The sequence below is a fragment of the Dermochelys coriacea genome, chromosome 4 (genome assembly GCF_009764565.3).
Source record: "Dermochelys coriacea isolate rDerCor1 chromosome 4, rDerCor1.pri.v4, whole genome shotgun sequence".
NCBI lineage: Eukaryota > Metazoa > Chordata > Testudines > Dermochelyidae > Dermochelys > Dermochelys coriacea.
In genome coordinates this window covers 102,279,621-102,302,095 of record NC_050071.1, presented here as the reverse complement: position 1 = coordinate 102,302,095, position 22,475 = coordinate 102,279,621, and the positions used below count along the sequence as shown (strand labels likewise).

Sequence of the window (22,475 nt, the reverse complement as noted above, 5' to 3'; positions counted from 1 at the left end):
CAGGAGGCCATAATAGATTATCACAATGGTCCCTTGTGGCCTTACAATCTATGAAGCTTTCGTTAGCAACCTGTCTTTCCTTTGCTAGACAACTGATTCTGCAGGAATGGAATACAACTGTCTTTAGCTTGTTGACACTATCCTTTGTAAAAATCCCTCCTTTAGTAAGCATCTATCCCCTCCAGTCTGAGACTCTGCTCTCACATGTCCCTCAATTTGGAAGCATCCTCATTCTAATCCCCCATGTTATCTGTGTTTCACACTAATTTGGAGTTCCGTTTCTTTTACTGGTGAATATTATTATTTTTCAGTAACAGAGTCATGAAGCGGAGGTTATAGAGAGATCCCGACACTTAAAAAAAAATGAATCCCAAAGTATTATATATGTTTTCTCCTTTCTGATCTGTGTCACACATTGAGCCATGGCAGACCGAAAAACATGCTCTGACAAGATCCAAAACATCCTGCCAGGGAACAAAATAGAAACCTTCATTGATATGGAGGATGTTCATGAATATGCTACAGTTTTGAAAGGTAGCTTTTCTTTTCCCATGTTGGGCTTGTTTTTTCCTGTCCCATCCATATGGTAAGCAGATCAGTGCAATTGCACAGAGCATTTGATCATGAGAGCATACTTTTTCATCACATGGAAACTCCAATCTGTTAGTGCTTCAAAGCCAGCATGCATTAAGGGAAGGGTTGTGAATTAGAAATCTCTATGGTGTGTGATTCTAGTGCTCATACAACTGGACAAAAAAGGAGCCTGTCAAGAGTGCTTCAGAAGAGCCACAAGCTATTTTAAGCAAAAAAAAAAAAAAAAAAACCCACCACACACACACACACACACACACACACACACACACACAGGACCTAGTGGATTTACTCCAAATTGTGGGCACTCGTGAATCAGCTTGTCTGCAGCCCATAGTGGATCCATCAGTTAGTTAGTCTGATGGCTTCTCATCATTTTTTATAAGGAGATTAAGTAAATGAGGAACAATATGTGGTATCTATGGCAGAGCAGAAGGGACTGATCAGCCTTCCCCTGTAGGGGTTTCAAACTCACTTGTTGACATTGAGCTGTAAAAGACTGATAAGGAGGCAGTGAATACTTTAGCTCCGTGCACTATAAAAGCTATAGTATGATTTCTACCTAAAATAACATCCTCTGGGCAACAAGCTCTTAGTGAACCACAGGGTTTTATTTTATTCTTTTTAAGTGACGATTATGGAGAATGTTCTATCACCCCTACTTGGCTCAGATTTTTTTAATTGTACAATGTTCAAGCTGATTTCTAGATATCATAACATGGTTCCCATTATAAAAGTGAACATGTTTAGGGAAAAATTGTCACTTCATCATCTCCTCTCTGGGGTAGGATGACACAGCTGCTCTGTTTTACCCCCTGCCAACATTGCTTAGATGTGTAAACCATCCCATGATGGAGTCTAACTTGCTACATCTCTTCCTGGGTGTATTCAGAACTAATACTACCATTACACCATCTTTATACCTATATAATTGTTAAAATCAATGACAAAATTGACCTAACTGAGTAGAGAACCAGGAGAGGTATTTACTGGTTTGTTTGTTTTTCCTCCTAGTGGTCCTGGAGACATTAAGCAACTCCGGGATAGTGAACTGGGTTATCTTCCAGCTTATACATTAGCAGAATTGTTAACCAAGTACCAACTGAAGAAACTATCTTTAAATTGCACAGTGGTGGTGTTGTCATGATCGTCATCATGTTAGCACCAGGGTATCAGACACAAGGTGGATGAGATAATATCTTTTATTGGAAGAGCTCTGTATGAGCTCGAAAGCTTGTCTCTCTCACCAACAGAAGCTGGTCCAATACAAGGTATTACCTCACCCACATTGTCTCTAAATTACACTGAGTTACCCCTCTGAAGGCAATAGGGTTACTTAGATGTGACCAAGTACCTACACTGAGGATAAAGGGTTACATAGATATAACTGAGGAGCAACAGTTGACTTACTAATTTTTTTTTTAAAGCCACAGATTGCTGATGCATGAGCCAGTAAGAACCAGGTTGACCTCCAAGTCTCAAAGAGGCTGCAAGGCTGGCAGGTAGAGACAAATCCCCATCTTATTTGTTGACTGAGCAAACTTTGTCTAGAAAGATTTGAGACACGGTAAACACAGAAATTTGTAATGCCAGTTTTATAGAAACACTTTCCAAAGTATAATACTTATAATTAGCCTTAGACTTTTTTCTTGAGAGACTGTATTTGGTCAAATCCATTATACATCACCTCCCCTCCCACCCCTTTCACCTGCACAGAAGAACCTCAGGAACGCAGAGGATGATGTTCCTATTCAAAGGGATAGATAGGAAGTTTGCTATATACCCCAGTTATCCTTTACTAGAAGATTCATATCTAAAACACTCTCTGCCCATGAATACCTGCTGGAGAGGTAGTGGCTGGGTTTAAAGCAGCTGGTCTTTAAGACTGTGAGATTCTAAAAAGGAACTAAGCGAGAAGAACCCAGATCAACCGGGAAGCACAGCTGGAGGCAAGCATGAGAGGCCGATGCCACAGCAGGGGATAGGCAATAATGTTGAGTTTGAAGTCTGTTCTGCCAATGGGGGGGGGGGATTAAGCCATTTTCAGTCTTGAGTATTAGGAACAGACTAAAGGAAGCCATTTTAGTCAAAGAGCAGCTGTAATTATTTTGCTTCTGATTGCAGTTGAGTTATGCTAACATTTAAGAAATCCTGATTATCCTCAAGTGAGGAATTTCAAACTTATTAGGACCAGATCCTCAGCTGGCAGAAGTCACTAAAGCTCCACCAAAATTTAGCTGAGCTACACCAATTGACAAGTTCAGGATTTAGCCTCTCATCTCTTCTACCTCTCCACACAGATTAAGAGGAGTCAAGTTTTCCTCCCACATTGTATCCTACTAAAGGTATCAGATACAAACAATAAGGGCTAAATTCCATTTTTGATAATAGCATTGCTGCAAGCAGAATTTGGCCTTTAGACATTGCACTTAGAAAAAAGGGTGCTGACAAGTTGAAAACTTTTATAACAGGCTTCCACACCCTATCCCATTGCAAAATTTTTAATTCAAGACATAATTAAATAAGCACTACACTAATAACTGGATAGAAAAGGCCAATGTTTCTCTTACATAATTAAATGATCAACACTAACCTCAGCCATGCTTAACTAGAAAATATTACCAATGACCTCATCAAAAAGGCAAACCATGATCCATCAGGAATAAGTCTATTCCAAAAGAATATAATATTGTACCTACTCTAAGAAAGAGAACCAAACATGAACAAAGAAAGCTCATTCCTAAATGGGAACAACAATCTTCTCCAGTTAAATAGACAGGAAAGTAAGAAGCTTGACTGTTTCACTGTGGTGCTATCCACCTTTCTTTAAGCAAAAACGGGAGATCTGATCTGTCTTCTCAAACTCTATCCTAATTCAGCAAAAATCATTTTTATAAATAAAGGCATGGGTCGAACCTCTCCAGTCTTTACTTTTTGCTTTATGGGCATTGACATGGCAGTTCAAATCACTCACTCATTGCATCCGATAAAGTGAGCTGTAGCTCACGAAAGTTTATGCTCAGATAAATTTGTTAGTCTCTAAAATGCCACAAGTACTCCTTTTCTTTTTGCAAATACAGACTAACACGGCTGCTACTCTGAAACCTGTCATTCAGTTCAACCACTACAGCACAAAATCAGGAGGCCTCATATCTGTGACAGCCCTATTTAGATGTCTTCACAGTTTTTCTGGCTTTTTAAAAATAAATAAAGAAGAGAAGAACTTGTAAAGTTCAAAAGTAGTTTGACCCTCTTACAATTCCTATTTATTCTTTTTTTCATAATCAAAACAAATAGGATTCCTGGTTGAATTAAAAAAGGTAAAATTCAGAAATAACCTTTTCTAAACAAGTATAATGACTGAACTCACTGCCACCACACAGTACAGCAAAGATCTTAATAGCAGTCAAAAGGATTGCACATTTCTATGCATAATTAAAGATTAGCCACTACCCTCTCCCACTTTTAATCCCTCCCAGCAGTACAAGTAGGGTGGTATGGTACAGTATGCCTACCAGCAAGATCTTTATAGCTGGTACGGCATACCAGAAAGACACAGGAGGAGCAGAACATGGGGTTGGTGGGTAGACCCCAACAAATAGCTCATCCGGTGCAGCTATACTGCCCCCAGCCCTTCCATGCAGGGTCTCCTCCATCTGTACAGCAGCCCTGCTGGAGGACAGGGCTGGGAGCAATAAAGCTGCACTGGAGGAGCTGCCAGCACGGGGCCGCCCAATGGCTCCACGTTCTGCTCCTTTCCACATGGCTCTCCTGGGAACCACAGTGGGGAAAGGAACAGAATGTGGGGCCGCCAGGCAGCTCCATGCCGGCAGCTCCTCTGGCATGACTGTATTGCCCCCAGCACAACCCTCAGCCCTGTCCTCCCCTGGGGCTGCTGCTGTACAGACAGAGGAGACCCTGCGAGGAAGGGCTGGGGTGGTAGAGCTGCACCGGAGGAGCTGCCAGCATGTGGCCACCCAGCAGCCCCACGTTCTGCTCCTTTCACCACTTCAGTTCCAAAGTCTCTGGCACAGAGCCCTCCCCTCCCTAAGTAAGGGGGGGTGGATTCATAGATACTAAGGTCAGAAGGGACCATTCTGATCATCTAGTCCGACCTCCTGCACAGCGCAGGCCACAGAATCTCACCCACCCACTCCGATGAAAAACCTCACCCATGTCTGAGCTATTGAAGTCCTTAAATCATGGTTCAAAGACTTCAAGGAGCAGAGAAGCCTCCCTCAAGTCAACCATGCCCCATTCTACAGAGGAAGGCGAAAAACCTCCAGGGCCTCTCCAATCTGCCCTGGAGGAAAATTCCTTCCCGACCCCAAATATGGCAATCAGCTAAACCCTGAGCATATGGGCAAGATTCACCAGCCAGATACCCAGGAAAGAATTTTCTATAGTAACTCGGATCCCATCCATTTAATATCCCATCTCAGGGGATTTGGCCTATTTACCCTGAATATTTAAAGATCAATTACTTACCAAAATCCCATTATCCCATCATACCATCTCCTCCATAAACTTATCGAGTAGAATCTTAAAACCAGATAGATCTTTTGCCCCCACTGCTTCCCTTGGAAGGTTATTCCAAAACTTCACTCCTCTGATGGTTAAAAACCTTCGTCTGATTTCAAGTCTAAACTTCCTGGTGGCCTGTTTATACCCATTTGTTCTTGTGTCCACATTGGTGCTGAGCTGAAATAATTCCTCTCCCTCTCTGGTATTTATCCCTCTGATATATTTATAGAGAGCAATCATATCTCCCCTCAACCTTCTTTTAGTTAGGCTAAACAAGCCAAGCTCCTTAAGTCTCCTTTCAGAAGACAAGTTTTCCATTCCTCAGATCATCCTAGTAGCCCTTCTCTGTACCTGCTCCAGTTTGAATTCATCCTTTTTAAACATGGGAGACCAGAACTGCACACAGTATTCTAGGTGAGGTCTCACTAGTGTCTTATATAACGGTACTAAAACCTCCTTATCCCTACTGGAAATGCCTCTCCTGATGCATCCCAAAACCGCATTAGCTTTTTTCACAGCCATATCACATTGGCAGCTTATAGTCATCCTATGATCAACCAATACTCCAAGGTCCTTCTCCTCTTCTGTTACTTCTAATTGATGCGTCCCCAACTTATAACTAAAATTCTTGTTATTAATCCCTAAATGCATAACCTTACACTTCTCACTATTAAATTTCATCCTATTACTATTACTCCAGGTTACAAGGTAATCCAGATCCTCCTGTATAATATCCCGATCCTTCTCCGAATTGGCAATACCTCCCAGCTTTGTATCATCTGCAAACTTTATTAGCACACTCCCACTTTTTGTGCCAAGGTCAGTAATAAAAAGATTAAATAAGATTGGTCCCAAAACCGATCCCTGAGGAACTCCACTGGTAACCTCCCTCCAACCTGACAGTTCGCCTTTCAGTAGGACCCGTTGCAGTCTCCCCTTTAACCAATTCCTTATCCACCTTTTGATGTTCATATTGATCCCCATCTTCTCCAATTTAACTAATAATTCCCCACGTGGCACGGTATCAAATGCCTTACTGAAATCTAGGTAAATTAGATCCACTGCATTTCCTTTATCTAAAAAATCTGTTATTTTTTCAAAAAAGGAGATTAGGTTGGTTTGGCACGATCTACCTTTTGTAAAACCATGTTGTATTTTGTCCCATTTACCATTGACTTCAATGTCCTTAACTAATTTCTCCTTCAAAATTTTTTCCAGGACCTTGCATACTACAGATGTCAAACTAACTGGCCTGTAGTTACCCGGATCACTTTTTTTTCCTTTCTTAAAAATAGGAACTATATTAGCAATTCTCCAATCATTCGGTACTACTCCTGAGTTTACAGATTCATTAAAAATTCTTGCTAATGGGCTTGCAATTTCAGGTGCCAATTCCTTTAATATTCTTGGATGAAGATTATTTGGGCCCCCCGATTTAGTCCCATTAAGCTGTTTCAGTTTTGCTTCTACCTCAGATATGGTAATATCTACCTCTATATCCTCATTGCCATTTGTCATGCTACCATTATCCCCAAGATCCTCTTTAGCCTTATTAAAAACTGAGGCAAAGTATTTGTTTCGATATTGGGCCATGCCTAGATTATTTTTAACCTCCACTCCATCCTCAGTGTTAAGCGGCCCCACTTCTTCTTTCTTAGTTTTCTTCTTATTTATATGGCTATAGAACCTTTTACTATTGGTTTTAATTCCCTTTGCAAGGTCCAACTCTACTCGACTTTTAGCCTGTCTCACTTGATCCCTACATGTTCTGACCTCAATTAGGTAGCTTTCCTTGCTGATCCCTCCCATCTTCCACTCCCTGTATGCTTTCTGCTTCTTCTTAATCACCTCTCTAAGATGCTTGCTCATTCAGCTTGGTCTACAACTCCTTCCTATGAATTTTTTCCCCTTTCTTAGGATACAAGCTTCCGATAGCTTCTGCAGTTTTGATTTAAAGTAATCCCAGGCCTCCTCTACCTTTAGATCCATAAGTTCTTCAGTCCAATCCACTTCCCTAACTAATTTCCTTAATTTTTGAAAGTCAGCCCTTTTGAAATCAAAAACCCTAGTTGCAGATTTATTTTTGTTAATCCTTCCATTTAGTTTGAACTGAATTAGCTCATGATCACTTGAGCCAAGATTGTCCCCTACAACCATTTCTTCTATGAGGTCCTCGCTACTCACCAAAATTAAATCTAAAATGGCATCCCCTCTAGTCGGTTCAGCAACTACTTGATGAAGGAATCTATCAGCTATCGCATCTAGGAAAATCTGAGCCCTATTATTATTACTAGCACTGGTCCTCCAGTCTATATCTGGGAAGTTAAAGTCTCCCATGATCACGCAGTTTCCATTAGTATTTACTTGATTAAAGACATTAAAAAGGGCTCTATCCATATCCAAATTAGATCCCGGAGGTCTATAGCACACCCCAAGCACTATGGTAGGAGAGGCTTTACTAGTTTTCTTCCCCAATGTAATTTTTGCCCAGATGGACTCTGTCTTATCCATTGCATCGCTTCTTATTTCTTTACATTCTACCTCATCATTGATATACAATGCTACTCCACCCCCTTTACCTTTGTTTCTGTCTTTCCTAAACAGCACATACCCTTCAATACCTGTAGTCCAGTCATGACTACTATTCCACCATGTTTCTGTTATCCCTATAATATCTGGTTTCACTTCCTGCACCAGTAGCTCTAGTTCCTCCATTTTGTTACCTAGACTCCTCGCATTGGTGTACAAACATCTTAATTTTTGCTATTTGGCCTTGCTCACACTTTGTACCCTATTAGGCACAGTCATTCTACAGCCAGTATAACCTATTAGACTAGTATCCACACCACCCTCGCTCCTTATATACCTTCTCCTACCCACGGTTGTATCCTTTCTTACTTGGATCATGGGAAGGGGACAGGGAGAGCATGGGGGCCCCAGGCTGGAGCCAGGGTGGGGAGGAGTTACATGGAAGGACATCTGAGGAGACGTGCCCCCCATTTGCTGCTGCCCCACCCTGTACCAGTAAGAAATTGATTCCACTTGCACCACTGATCCCTCCTTAAAACCCACTTTTGACACCTGAAAGAAACTAGCCATTGGAATGGAAGCAAGAGTACAGCGATGCATATTTTTTTCACAAAACAAGCGTGTGTACAGGTGCTCAGGTAGATCAGGGCTGGGTATTATGTAGGAAGCTAAATAGGATAGTATAATTTTGATTTTTCGTCTTCTTCCTTCACTCTTCCTCTGTTGCTTGTCTTAGGCCCAGATCCTGCTGTGAACTCCACTGCAACTGCTCAGAGCCACTGATGTCAATGGGGCTCCATACTGGCCCCTGCAGAGCTTACTGGAGCACTAGAAGTCAGAGTAAGCTTGTGGGGGCAGAAAATTCATCTTTGGACAGCACTGAACACAATGTTGATACTACAAGAATATTAATAGTTAATAAGCTATGATTACATTAGCTAGAACAAATACAAAAAGGAATATAAATCCTCATACTTCAGAGCATAAACTGACTGCCTGGGGTTAGGAAGAAGTTTCCTCTTTGGCCATATTACTGGACAGTTGCCCATTATGGGGCTTTTATGGCTTCCTTTGAAACATCTAGTACTGCCCACTGTCAGGTACAGGATGGTGGGTTGAATGGACTACTGGTCTGATGAGTTATTTAATTCCTATGCAATACCTTTTATAAGAAGGTCTCTGCTTGTCTCATTGTGCTACTATGAATTGCTTTCATATAGCACAGGGCATTTTAACACTAGAGACAGAAAAGTCCTTACCAATATACTCAGACACAAATTGATCTATGAACTCAGAATGCTTTTGTTTACAGCCAAGCACTGACCTTTGCATTTAAAAGATGCAGTATAAACATAAATCCTTGTCTCTCCCTAGCATGCTGTAATCTACCATCCAACCAGCACAAAGTCCACTTCCTTTATGATCAGCAATGCTTTAATGTTAAGGTATTCTGATAGGATTGTCTAGCTTCTAAATGCTAGTACCTTGATCTAGCTACGTATTTTGATCCCTACAATTTATTTTTAAATTCCTCGACACAAGTTGACATGAATGTTTGTTTACATCTTCACTTGAATATACACTGCTATTCACGCTGATGAATATTTGGTCTCTTTAAACCTCAGACAGTTTATGAAAATTAAGTTTGGGGTGAATTCAGAAGAAGCAATATCCAGATAAACATGTTATTTCAAAAGGAAAACAAAGACACAAAGGAGCCGATTGCCTATTCTGTTGCACCAATTTGGTACTGGTGTAGATTCATAGAAATCAGAGTTGCAATACTGTAAAACTGCCAAAATGGAATGGAGAACTAAGTTCTATGGGTGAAACCCTGGCCCCATTGAAGTCAATTAATGAATTACAGAGAAATATACCAACAAAAATTACCATTTTAAAGAGCAACTCCCTATCCACTTCAGTGTTCATTCTTGCACTGCTTTTGATTTTTCAAATCAAACAGCATCGCTGGGTATCATGGAGATGCTTGAGTCAGCAGTGTTTGATGTCTGTAGTAAAACTGAGAGGCCACTTACAGTTTAAAACACCATACAATCCGTTCCATACTTGCCTATGACTATATTTTTCAAATCAGTAGATTTTTATAACTAAAGCTAAAAATATTTTCTAAGTACCTGTTCAGCATTTATTATTTTTAACTGCTAGTCTCTCAGGACAAAAACCTCCCACCAAATCAGATGTAAGAAATAGGCCATTCTGTTCTTCTGAGTCTGCTATTTTAGCAACTGGACCTCAGGCATCTTGCCCATTATTGTACAGCCCTTTTAATAATTACTACTAGTTAGTGCCCACTATATTCATGTAAAGATAACATGGGCATATCCTTGTCCCATTTCCTAATCCCCACTATCACATGCAGAACTCCCCTCTGCATCTACTTCAGGGCTGCCCACACTAGGCAATGTCCCTGAATAAATTTCCCCTTGTGCAATCCACCCTGAAATGTTACTCAGGATCTTTCAGAACTAGTCTGAAATTACCACAGTTAAACCCAATAAAGAGAAGTGCCAAATACTACACTTAGGAAGGAAAAAACAAATACTCAACTACAAGAAGAGGAGTAATTGACTAGGTAATAGTATTGCTGAAAAAGATCTGGGGGTTATAATGGTTCACAAACTGAACATGAGTCATCAGTTTGATGCAGCTGTGAAAGGCTCATATTCTGGGGTTTAACAACAAGAAAGTCAATCATCCTGCTTTACTGGGCATTAGCGAGGCCTCAGTTGGGGTATAATATGTAAGAGTATTCTACATTGTAGAATATTCAACGAGCTGACTGAGGAGATATCTGAGCCATTGGAGATTATCTTCAAAAAGTCATGGAAGATGGAGAGGAAAAGGGCAACTATAATGTCAATCTATAAAAAGAGGAATAAGGACAACCTGGGGAATTATAGATCAGTCATCTTAACTTCAGTACCCAGAAAGATAATGGAGCAAATAATCAATTTGCAAACACCTAAAAGATACTTGTCACCTTATTAACAGTCAGCATGGATTTGTCAATAGCAAATCATGTCAAACCAATGAAATAGCTTTCTTTGACAGGTTACCAAGCCTGTGGGGGAGGGAGGGAAATTCGGTAGGATATGGTATATCTTGACATTAGTAAGGCTTTTGATACTGTCTTGAGTGACCTTCTCGTAAACTAGAGAAATACAACCTAGACAGAGCTACTACAAGGCTGGTGAATAACTGGTTGGAAAACTGTTCCTAGAGACTAATTATCAGTAATTCACAGTCAAGCTGGAAGAGCATATCGAGTGGGATCCCACAAGGATCAGTTCTGGGTCTAGTTTTGTTCCATATCTTCATCAATGATTTAGAGATTAGCATAGAGAGTACACTTAAAGCTAAGAGGGGTTGCAAGTGCTTTGGGGGAAGGATTAAAATTCAAAATGATCTGGACAAATGGTCTGAAGTAAATAGGATTAAATTAAATAAGGACAAATGCAAAGTACTCTACTTAGGAAAGAGCAATCAGTTGCAACATACAAAATGGGAAATGACTGCCTCAGAAGGAGCAGTGTGGAAAGGGATATGGGGGTTATAGAGGATCACAAGCTAAACATGAGTCAAAAGTGTAACACTGTTGGGGGAAAAAAAAAAACCCCAAACAGATATTCTGGGATGTATTAGCAGAGTGTTGTAAGCAAGACAAGTAGTAATTCTTCTACTCTATGCTGATTAGGCCTCAACTGGAGTATTGTGTCCAGTTCTGGGTGCTACATTTCAGGAAATGTGGACAAATAGGAGAAAGTCCAGAGAAGAACAAAAATGATTAAAGGTCTAGAAAACATGACCTATGAAGGAAAATTGAAAAAAAAATGATTCATTTAGTCTGGAGAAGAGAAGACTGGGGAGTAGAAGGCATGATAATTTTCAAGTAAAAAGTTGTTATAAGAAGGAGGGAGAAAATTTGTTCTCCTTAAGCTCCGAGGATAGGACAAGCAGCAATAGGCTTAAAATTGCAATAAGGGCAGTTTAGGCTGGACATTTGGAAAAGCTTCCTGTCAGGGTGGTTAAGCAATGGAATAAATTGCTTAGAGATGTTGTGGAATTTCTGTCATTGGAGATTTTTAATAGCAGTTTATACGGTCACCTGTCAGGGATGGTCTAGATCAGAAGTTTAACATTTTTCTTTGAGGCCCCCTCAACATGCTATAAGAACTCCAGGGCCTACCAGGGGGTGGGTGGCAGAGGAGAGAGAGGGAGAAGGCAGCTCTCACCATGCCTCAATGGGTCACAGATGAGAATACCAGATTCAGGACAAACTGTTGAGAAATAGGGTAGACTTACCACATACTGGTGGTTATTCTATCATTAGATATACCAAGCCAGTAACAAAAGTAAACTTCTTGTTAACCACTGTGGTGAGACGGAAGTCAGAGATGCAGTCTCCTTAGGCATTCCAGCCCTTATCTCACCACTCAGACATTGGACTCTATGATGAGTCATTACTGAAAATTTATTTCACTACATTTAGGGGCCTTCTAATCTCAAGAGATCAGCCACACAGCCAGGCCAATATATAACTCGGCTCTTACCAATAATCACACTCCTGTCAATCCTTTAGTAACCAAAATGTAAAGGTTTATTAATAAAAAATGTTTAATAAATATAATCATATAATACAATAATGGCAACGTTTTAATCATGTTTGTATAAAATCACTGCTAGACTACTGGCTTGTAAAGTCTCTCTGGTAATTTTCAAGGGATTGGAAGGTCCTCAGTCCAATATACTCCTCTTAGTTGTAAATCCACAATCCAGAGAATCGGGGCAGGAAAAAGGCGACATTGAGCCATTTCAGGGTCTTTTATACCCTTTGCCATGTGCCTGGAAATTTGTTTCAAAACAAGCTCACAACCCATTTTGTGGAAAGTTACTGGCACAAGATGGAATCTGTGGTCACACGAGCATATCACATGTTCTTACATGGCTCTGACTCTCACAGGTGGTAGCCTCTGGCCCTTTGGAGGCTTAGACATCTGCAGGAAGAGCCATCTGGGTCTCTTCAGTGGCCCATTTGAGAGCTAAGGGTCTCTAATAGGCCATCCAGCTTGAATGGTCCATTCACAATGGGCAGGCTAGACTGTATGTAAGCTGCCTTGTGGGCGTTTATCTAAGGAACAAACATTTGACATGCAAATATATAGCCAATATTCATGACTTCAGATACTATGATGATACATGGATTTAAACAGGATGATCTTATTGAGCAAATCATAACTTTTCCATTGACATCTTACATGACAGTTTGTACAAGATTTGTTGCAATTGTCTAACAATGGCAATATTATTTATAGAAATGGTCTCTGTTTGAATCCTATAGCATCACAGAGGTCTCAGGGCTCTAGGCTTCAGCTAGCGGTGGGGGCAGCTTCAGGGCTCTGGGCATGGTAGTTTGACTTGTTGTGGGCAGGGCAAGGCCCAGCAGAGTTCAGGCCAGCTACACATAGCAGGACCCAGGGAGGGAGAACCACCCCCGACTCAACCCAGCAGGCCACCCAGCCTGTCTGGGTTTGGGGGACATGAAATCAAAAATTATAATTCAAGTGTGGGGAGCACTCGGCTCAAAAAGTTTGAAAGCCACTCAGGCTACAGAGACGGGGTAGCTCAGGGCTGTGTGCAGGGAGCCCCACCCTCTCCCCGCAGTCACTGCTTCTTGAGAACTCAGCCAGGTCCCCCCCCACCCAGGGGGCTCTTACTGGCTGTGCAAGCTGTCAAAGGGATATGGGAACTGAAGAGCAGCTACAGCCCTAGGTATCAGCAGGAGGAGGAGATGGGGGGGGAGGGGAAGGAGTGCTGTGGCTGCCCTTTCCATAGCACTAGCCAGACCAGCAGCTTCTCCGCACTGTCCAGCTCCATCTTCCCACCTCTGCTTGGTATAGTCCACAAACTTTGTAAGGTTTCAGAGTAGCAGCCGTGTTAGTCTGTATTCGCAAAAAGAAAAGGAGTACTTGTGGCACCTTAGAGACTAACACATTTATTAGAGCATAAGCTTTCATGAGCTACAGAAGTGAGCTGTAGCTCACGAAAGCTTATGCTCTAATAAATGTGTTAGTCTCTAAACTTTGTAAGTGTACTCTCTATACCATTATCTAAAGCGGACATTGGAGGTTAAGAACACGTTGGACACAAACCTGCCAAGGATGGTCTAGATCAGGGGTCTCAAACACGCGGCCTACAGGGTTATTTTCTGCAGCCCACCAGCTTCCCGCAGGCCCCCCCCCCCGGCATTTAGCTAGAAAGGCTCCTGCCCGGCACGCACTGGGGGCAGGGCAGGCTCCCTGCCTGCCTGCCCGCCCTGCCCCCGTGCCACTCTGGGAAGCAGCTGGAGGCCCCCAGGGGTCTGTGTGTTGCCCTGGCCGCTCCTCCAGGTACCTCCCCCAAAGCTCCCATTGGCCACAGTTCCCCATTCCCGGCCAATGGGAGCTTTGGGGGAGGGACCTGGAGGAGCGGCCAGGGCAACACGCAAACCCCTGCTTCTCCCTCCCCTCCCCCCCCCCGCCCACAAGGTACCTGCCGCTTCCCAGAGCTGCACAGGGGCAGGGCAGGTAGGGAGCCTGCCCTATCCCCAGTGTGCGCTGGGCCAGACCCACCCCCCAAATTCCTCCTGCAGTTGAACCCCCTGCCCCGAGCCCCCTGCCACACCCTGACCCCCTGCCCTGAGCCCCGACTCACCCCTCCTGCACCCCAACCCCTGCCCTGAGCCCCCGACACACCCTACACCCTCAGGGGCAGGGAGGAGGTGGAGTTGGGGTGGGGATTTCAGGGAAGGGGTTGGAATAGGGCAGGGAAGGGGGGGGAAGAGGCAGGGCCTCACAGAAGGGGTGGAGTGGGGTCAGAGCTGGGCGGGGGGGGGGGGGGTCAGTGGTGTGGCCCTCGGGCTAATATACTAGTCCTCATTTGGCCCTTGTGGGCATTTGAGTTTGAGACCCCTGGTCTAGATTTACTTGGTCCTGCCTCAGCACAGTGTGCTGGACTTGACCTCTCAAGATCCTTTCCAGACTTACATTTCTCCGATTTGAGGAGCAGGCTCTGTGCATGAAGTTTTTTACATTCCTTTAGTAAAAGGCTGTTTAAAATTAAATTGATACAATTTCCCCTTTCTTGTATCTGAAAATCTCAAATAGTCTATTCAATGTTATTTCCTTCGGAATGTTGTATGGTGTATCTCAAAGTTCCCCTTAAACTCCACTTCTCCAGAGATCACAAACCTAGTTTCTGTAATATTTTTGAGTAACTAAGATGCTCTACTTTATCCTCCTCTTTCAGTTTTACAGTTTTATTCATTTCAGTGATATTTATTTTAATACTGGACTACAATTGCTCAGAACATTTCAAATATGGCCTTGCTAGTCCCTTATATTGCTGTGATGAAGTCATTTCTTCAACATAACATAGAGGCCCCGTCTTAAGGTGTCTGTTTGCTATGTCTACGGTTTTTAGATGTCTGCAAAACATTTCAGGGAGTTAAGCAATGCAGAAACCAGCTTTTTCTTCCAAGTTTTGAAGGAAATAACCATTTAAAGTGAAAAGAAAAAGGAGTACTTGTGGCACCTTAGAGACTAACAAATTTATTAGAGCATAAGCTTTCGTGAGCTACAGCTCACTTCATCGGATGCATTTGGTGGAAAAAACAGAGGAGAGATTTATATACACACACACAGAGAACATGAAACAATGGGTTTATCATACACACTGTAAGGAGAGTGATCACTTAAGATAAGCCATCACCCACAGCAGGGGGGGGGGGGAAGGAGGAAAACCTTCCATGGTGACAAGCAGGTAGGCTAATTCCAGCAGTTAACAAGAATATCAGAGGAACAGTGGGGGGTGGGGTGGGGGGGAGAAATACCATGGGGAAATAGTTTTACTTTGTGTAATGACTCATCCATTCCCAGTCTCTATTCAAGCCTAAGTTAATTGTATCCAGTTTGCAAATTAATTCCAATTCAGCAGTCTCTCGTTGGAGTCTGTCAAGAATTATAACATTCAAAAACCAGTTGGAGAACACTTCAATCTCTCTGGTCACTCGATCACAGACCTAAGAGTGGCTATACTTCAACAAAAAAGCTTCAAAAACAGACTCCAACGAGAGACTGCTGAATTGGAATTAATTTGCAAACTGGATACAATTAACTTAGGCTTGAATAGAGACTGGGAATGGATGAGTCATTACACAAAGTAAAACTATTTCCCCATGGTATTTCTCCCCCCCACCCCACCCCCCACTGTTCCTCTGATATTCTTGTTAACTGCTGGAATTAGCCTACCTGCTTGTCACCATGAAAGGTTTTCCTCCTTCCCCCCCCTGCTGTTGGTGATGGCTTATCTTAAGTGATCACTCTCCTTACAGTGTGTATGATAAACCCATTGTTTCATGTTCTCTGTGTGTGTGTATATAAATCTCTCCTCTGTTTTTTCCACCAAATGCATCCGATGAAGTGAGCTGTAGCTCACGAAAGCTTATGCTCTAATAAATTTGTTAGTCTTTAAGGTGCCACAAGTACTCCTTTTCTTTTTGCGAATACAGACTAACACGGCTGCTACTCTGAAACCTGTTATTTAAAGTGAATTCCTTTTTGTAATCTTACATTTCTCCTTCTCACTGCTGTTAATCTGAGGGAGAATTTAAGTTTTATCACTCTTCCTTGCAAAGGAAAAAGACTTACTAAGGGTCAGATCTTGCTACTGTTACTCACATTGAGTAGCTCAGGAGTAAGGAACTACTCACATATATAAATCAGACTACTACTGTTGCAGTAAGGTAATACTTGGCAAGAATAAGAGGGTTGAGTCTGGCCCTACGACACCATCATATATTATTTATATTGTGGTAGCACCTAAAGACCAAAAACAGTTTGTATATGTATAACAGGCACTGTATAAACATTTAAATAAGTTCATGCCCCAAAGTGTGTAGTCATCTAGTCCAAACCTTGCTAGTATAGTACAGCATTATTTTACAAATCTTAAGTCTCTCCCCTCCATAAGAACATCCTGTAAGTCTTAAATGCGTCATTCTTCATTATTTGAATCTCTTCAAACAAGGAATTATTCTGGCACAAGTACATTATCACAAAATTATTCTGCCAGATATAATTCATCCCTGAAATTAATTGGGCATGAGGCTATTTTAGTTTAAAAAGAAACTGTGCTTGTGTTACATAAATACCTAAATACAACAAATTCTTTAAAACTGCCCATCGTACAGCCTGTATATACATTGCTGTAGCATAGCAACTACTGTTGCATTGTAAAGAATCTGTGAAAACCGACTTACATTTGAATACATTGCTCCATCTTCATGCAGGAGATATTTCTCAACAGCAATCAAGTGTTCGAATTCAGATGTCCAACAAGGAAGTTGTAATTTCCTTGTGCTCTAAAGGGACAAAAAGCATAGTAATAAGCATGTAACTTCCTTAACTGTTCCTATAATATATCATGATAAATTTCTATAGAGAACTTTCCGATTATGGACTTTTCGACCAGGAAGTCAAATTTTCACAAAGGTCTCCTTATTTCCATATTGTATTCAAGATTACACAGAGAGAGCCAATATAAATTTCAATTCAAGGTATGATATTATTTATTCATTCAGCCACATATTGGAAAAACAAATTGTTTCACCTTGCATTATTGAATGGGTTTTAGATAAACGTGTTTTCTAAGTTAACTAATGTATTCTCCCAAATATGCATAGGGAATTCATGAAGGTAGCATGCATTAATGCAAATAGAAGCTGGGTGTATAATTCTTTGACGAATCAGGAAAATAGACATTAGGTATCTCAGAGCCTCCACCTTCTGGAAGAACTTGTATGTATAACACTATCCTTTCTGAAGGATATGATAGATCACAGGATTCTAATAAGATCTCCTACATTCAGCATAGTTTATTCTAGTATCAGGTTAACTAACTATGTTTCATTTTACAAGTTTTGAAAGAAAATTTGAGTTTAAATTCATCTATTCTTTTCAGCAATGCTAGAAATAGGGGTGCTGCTGCACTCCCAGCTTAAAGTAGTAACAACAGACACCAAATACATGTTTTTTTATCATCAGCACCCCCTCTATAAAATTTGTTCCAGCACCCCTGATTCTTTTTACATAAAAAACTAATGGGCTATTCTCTTCAGTCATATTTGAAAACCCACTAATTAAGCAACATATTTTGGAGAAGTTAACACAATGGACCCAGATCCTTACCTGATGTAACCTGGTATTACTCAATTGAAGTCTAGGAAGCTACATCGATTTCCACCCTTGAGAATCTGGCCCAGTAGCATGGATGACAGAATGCAATGCTATTATGTAGATCAGTGGTATGATTTCTAATTCTGTCCCTTATACTTACTAAAATTGTGTCTTGGAAGAGGAAATCATTCACTTCTAGTCTAACAAAATATGACTGATCTAGATAACAATGTAGGACTATCACAGAAACTGTTTCTTGCTCTCCCAACCAAACCCCTCCCACTGAAAGTACAACTATTACCTAGCCCAGAATAATCAGAATTTCTAATGTTAGTGTTACATTTGTCAGCCTAATCAAGCAAACTATGATTTCTTTAGCTTTCCTTTTCAATGTAGTATCACTGCTGTTTTCAGTTTTACATTATAGCCAATCCTTTCAATTTGATTAAGGAGACTTCACATTTAATAATAATTCTTAGCATTCACATGGTGATTGACATCTTCAAACTACTGAGCTGACATTACGGAATTAATCCCCACAATACCCCCATGTGAAATTTCCCTTCACTTTTATACTGAAATAGTATTTAAAAAAAACAAAACAAAAACAACCCACAATTGGAGCTATGTTAATTGTATTAATAGGAGGCCCTACAAGGAAAACTGTACAGAATGACTGCATAAGACATACTTGATAAGTATTTAGTATACATTTTGGGTCAAACCCAGCACTATCGTATGCTGTGTTAATGGGGATTAGAGCCCCTCTTTCCCCTTCAACATCATAGCAGGATTCTAATCTACTGTTAAGGAAGAACCAAGGATTACAGTGGTGGCCAACTCCATGATTTTGAAAAAGAGCAATCTGCTATTTTAGGGGTATTGTCCACTACCATTCAGGTAGGTCTGGATCTAAAACTCATTGGGTGAAGTCCTGCCCCCATTAAAGTCAATGGAAGTTTTGCCATTGATTTCAGGGAGGGCAGGATTTCAGTCACTGAAGTCAACAGGAATCTTTTCATTGACTTCAGTACGCTTTGATTAGAACCTCTGGGGTACATCTACATTTGGGAGGTGTGATTTCCAGCTCTGGTAGACTACCTGCACTAGCTCTCCTTGAGCTAGCATGCTAAAAACAGCACTGTACCTAGGATGGCATGGGCAGAGGCTCAGGCTAACCACCTAACAATATACCCACCTGGACTGGTTTCCTGCAGCACACATTCGTAGAGGCCTAGGTTGCCTTCTTTGAAGGAGCAGCAGCAGCAGACGCTCCCACCCCCAATGGAATTACTTACTGGAGACCATCCTGCTCTGCTCCAGCAGGAGGATTTAAGTGTCACCAGCACTGCTCAGCTCTACCAACCATCTGTGCATAAAGTTCTCATAAGGACAGTTTTCCCCTATGGAAGAGACATAGTTGACTCTTCATGGCTTGGCATTAGTTAAAATAAAAGGTCTACCTAGGTTTCACACTACTGTGACTCAAGTTTTACATGAAACTTTAGAGGTTAGTAATTCAGTTACTTGAATTTCTAGTGCTTTTTCTTAAGCTTTTCAACTAAAATAAAGCATTTCACTGCATAATAGATACAAAGCCACATTTTCTTACATGTTCACTACCATTAGAAAAGTGTGTTTGCAGATCTTTTTAGCCATTAAGTATATATTTCAAACTCAGTACTGTTACCAGATGTGTGGCTATTTAAAGCCTAGAACATCTTTACAATATCGCCAACTTTAAAAGGTTCACTTCCTGCAGGAGCACCTGCTCATGTCTGGATGTGGGATTAGCTATTGCCCCATCTGGCACCCCCTCCTCTCAAATTACTAACACATGATCCCTCACACACTCTCTTCATGATTCATCCCTCTAGCTAGGTCACTATGTAGGTAGTCCTCCTCTTCCATCATAACAGAGTTCCACACATCACAGTCTAAAGCCCTTAAAACAGGTCTTCAGCCCCAACTCTGGGCCCCACTGTCTGTTTACCCTCTTCGCTCAGGGCTTTGAGTGTCTCTACACTGGGTCCAAGCCCAGCAACCTATAACCAGCCAAGGCCTGCAAACTTGCTACTGTTTCCCTGGGATTCTTCCTACCCAGCCTTTCTTCCTCATAGCTTCTCTGAGATGATCCTTCTTTCAGGCTCAGAATCCTCAGGTTTCCATTTCTGTTTCTTCCTCGCTGTTCCTAGAGAGTAACTGTAGACTCCCTATCTATCCACACCTCTCTTTTACTACAAAACTTCCTATCTTTATAATAACCCAGCCTGCGCCTGCCCAGCTAGGCTTCATGTTCAGCTAAGCCTGGCTCTCCCTGCAGGTGCAGTAAATAACATAATTGACCTGCATTCACAGGTCTGCATTCAGGGCCTGTGTGGCGAATACCTCATCCCACCAACTGATAAAACACAATTATAAATTAAATGGATTCACCTGAAATTTATGAACTGGCATGCCTAGGGACTCTTTGTAATTGTTAATGCCAGTTTGTTCTCAAGAGCTTCGAGTCATTCATTGAGATATGCTATCCACATTCTTCACTGCAAAATCACAAACAGAAATTTTTGGTCTGACTTTCAGAGGGGTTAATTTTATTGAACTATTTTTTATTTATTTTATTAAACTATTTTTATTGAAGTGCAGGTGCTCAGATCCCTTGAAAATCACAGCCCTGCTGTATACTCCAAGTAATGTAATCTTGCCACATTTATGTTCTGAAATCAGTTTGGTACACACCAACATCTCTTTGTACAGTAGTCCTTTTCCAGTCCTTCCTGGAAAGCCACTCCTTTTTGTCACCTAGTAACTTTTTAATAGTCAACATCAAGCTCAGAGTTTCAGAGCTAGGTACTTGATTTTTCAGTAGGACTACGATGCAACATTTTTCTTATGCATTTTCCTAATTAAGTTACAGACTGAAGCTACAATATTTTGGAAGTGTTCTGAATGTGAGAAGTTACAATAATATTTTCTATATTTAAAAATGGAAGTAGCTGAATGCAAGATAACACCTGGTACAGATAAACCAAGTCAAGTACTGGAACAGATTTGGCATCTAAACCTAATGACAAGAGAAACACTTCTAAAGAGTGACCTTCAAGATAATGAAGATACAGCGGAGTATGTGCCTAGATTGATCTCTCTCATGCAAGAACTCAACAGTTCCCTCAGCCAACAGCTACAACACAATACAGAGATCCTACAAGACACTTGCCAGCTATTGAATACTCTTCAAAACAAACACAAGCAATTGGTTTCAAGTCAAGGCAAGTAAAGATGAGTTTAACCATAAAGAGAATTTATTTAATATATAGTAAGCCAAATTGCCCTCTGATGCTCATGTGAAGTCACATTTTACATTAATTCATTAATATTTGTTCTTTCAGTAGAATATATTTTACTTTTTTTTTCTCTCCATGTATTTTTCTAAAGAGAGAGTGATTTAAAAAAGGTTTCCAATTAGAATACGGAAACTTTATATTAATTCAGTTGAATTCATCTATATTGTTTTGCATTATTATTTGTATTTTAAAAAAAAAAAGTAAGGACCAATTCTTGGCTTTTCTGCCCTCTGATCCTGCATAACTCAAGCAAACCAGAAAGTCTTCCTCCAATCTTTCCTGAGGAAACTAAATTACTCTAGATTTTCCCCTTCTTAATGTACTGTTAAACTGGTCTGCTAATAGTATTTAATTACACAAATTTACATTTAATGGGTCAATTATGTGCTTTCGTGTGGGATTCACATTAAAAATTGTATCCTGAACAAAGGATAGCATGCTTTTGCAAACCAAAAGTCTCCCCAAAATCCCACCACATCAAGAATATTTAGCAAAATATAGCAGAAAAATACAATTTCTGCATTTAATAATATTTTAGTTTAGCACAGCAGGATTAAGAGACTGAGAGATACAATTTCCTGTCTCAGATCTTCAGCTATGCCCGTACTTATGAGTCTTAACTCTATGGTTTTCATAAGATATCCAAGATCATACAAGAGCTTTCTAGTGAGAAAAGACCTGCTTGCAATTTGGTTTTCCCAACTATGTATATGTGATCTGTATTAGCTACTTTTCATTCATTCAGAACTCTGATTCTCTTTTTCCAAAAAGATTCTTTTCCATAGTCTCTCTCTTTCATATAAAATAATGAGTTAGTAAAGAAGTTGGGAGACATTTAAACATAGACTGCCACTGTATTCTGAAACTGGGTTATCTCAGGTCAGAAAAACAAGGAAAGCACAGTCCTTAAAGTGATCACATGCTTTTAAAAAATGCACAGAAGGAAATTTCAAGGTTAACATTGTAACAACATGTGGAAAGGCTTTTTTAACACAATGTTGGTGAATACTCTAAAATTACTATGCATTGATATGGTTCAGCTTTTAAACACATACAGGTCAGGAAATTCAAAAGGTACATAGGATAGGCAAACCTCAGTTTTCATGGTGTCCTTCTCCCTTCCCCCTCCCCCCACTCAGTCTTTTGCAAGTAGTAAGTGTTGCAGATGGTGTTTCATCTCTATCACTTTTTTATTTGTATTGACTTGCACTGAATTTAACCTCAGAAACAAGCCTGTGAGTATCACACCACAGTA

General features: G+C 40.9%; 1 protein-coding gene across 1 annotated transcript in view; it reads left to right on the top strand.

The window, feature by feature from the left end:
* The first annotated feature begins 20,408 nt into the window (after positions 1 to 20,408).
* DTHD1 (death domain containing 1) overlaps positions 20,409 to 22,475 on the top strand; it is a 41,885-nt gene continuing 39,818 nt past the window's right edge. The window contains exon 1 of the mRNA XM_038400534.2: positions 20,409 to 21,145. Within this exon, the coding sequence (XP_038256462.1) occupies positions 20,863 to 21,145 (283 nt within the window). The 5' untranslated portion in view covers positions 20,409 to 20,862. The remainder of the gene's footprint in view (positions 21,146 to 22,475) is intronic.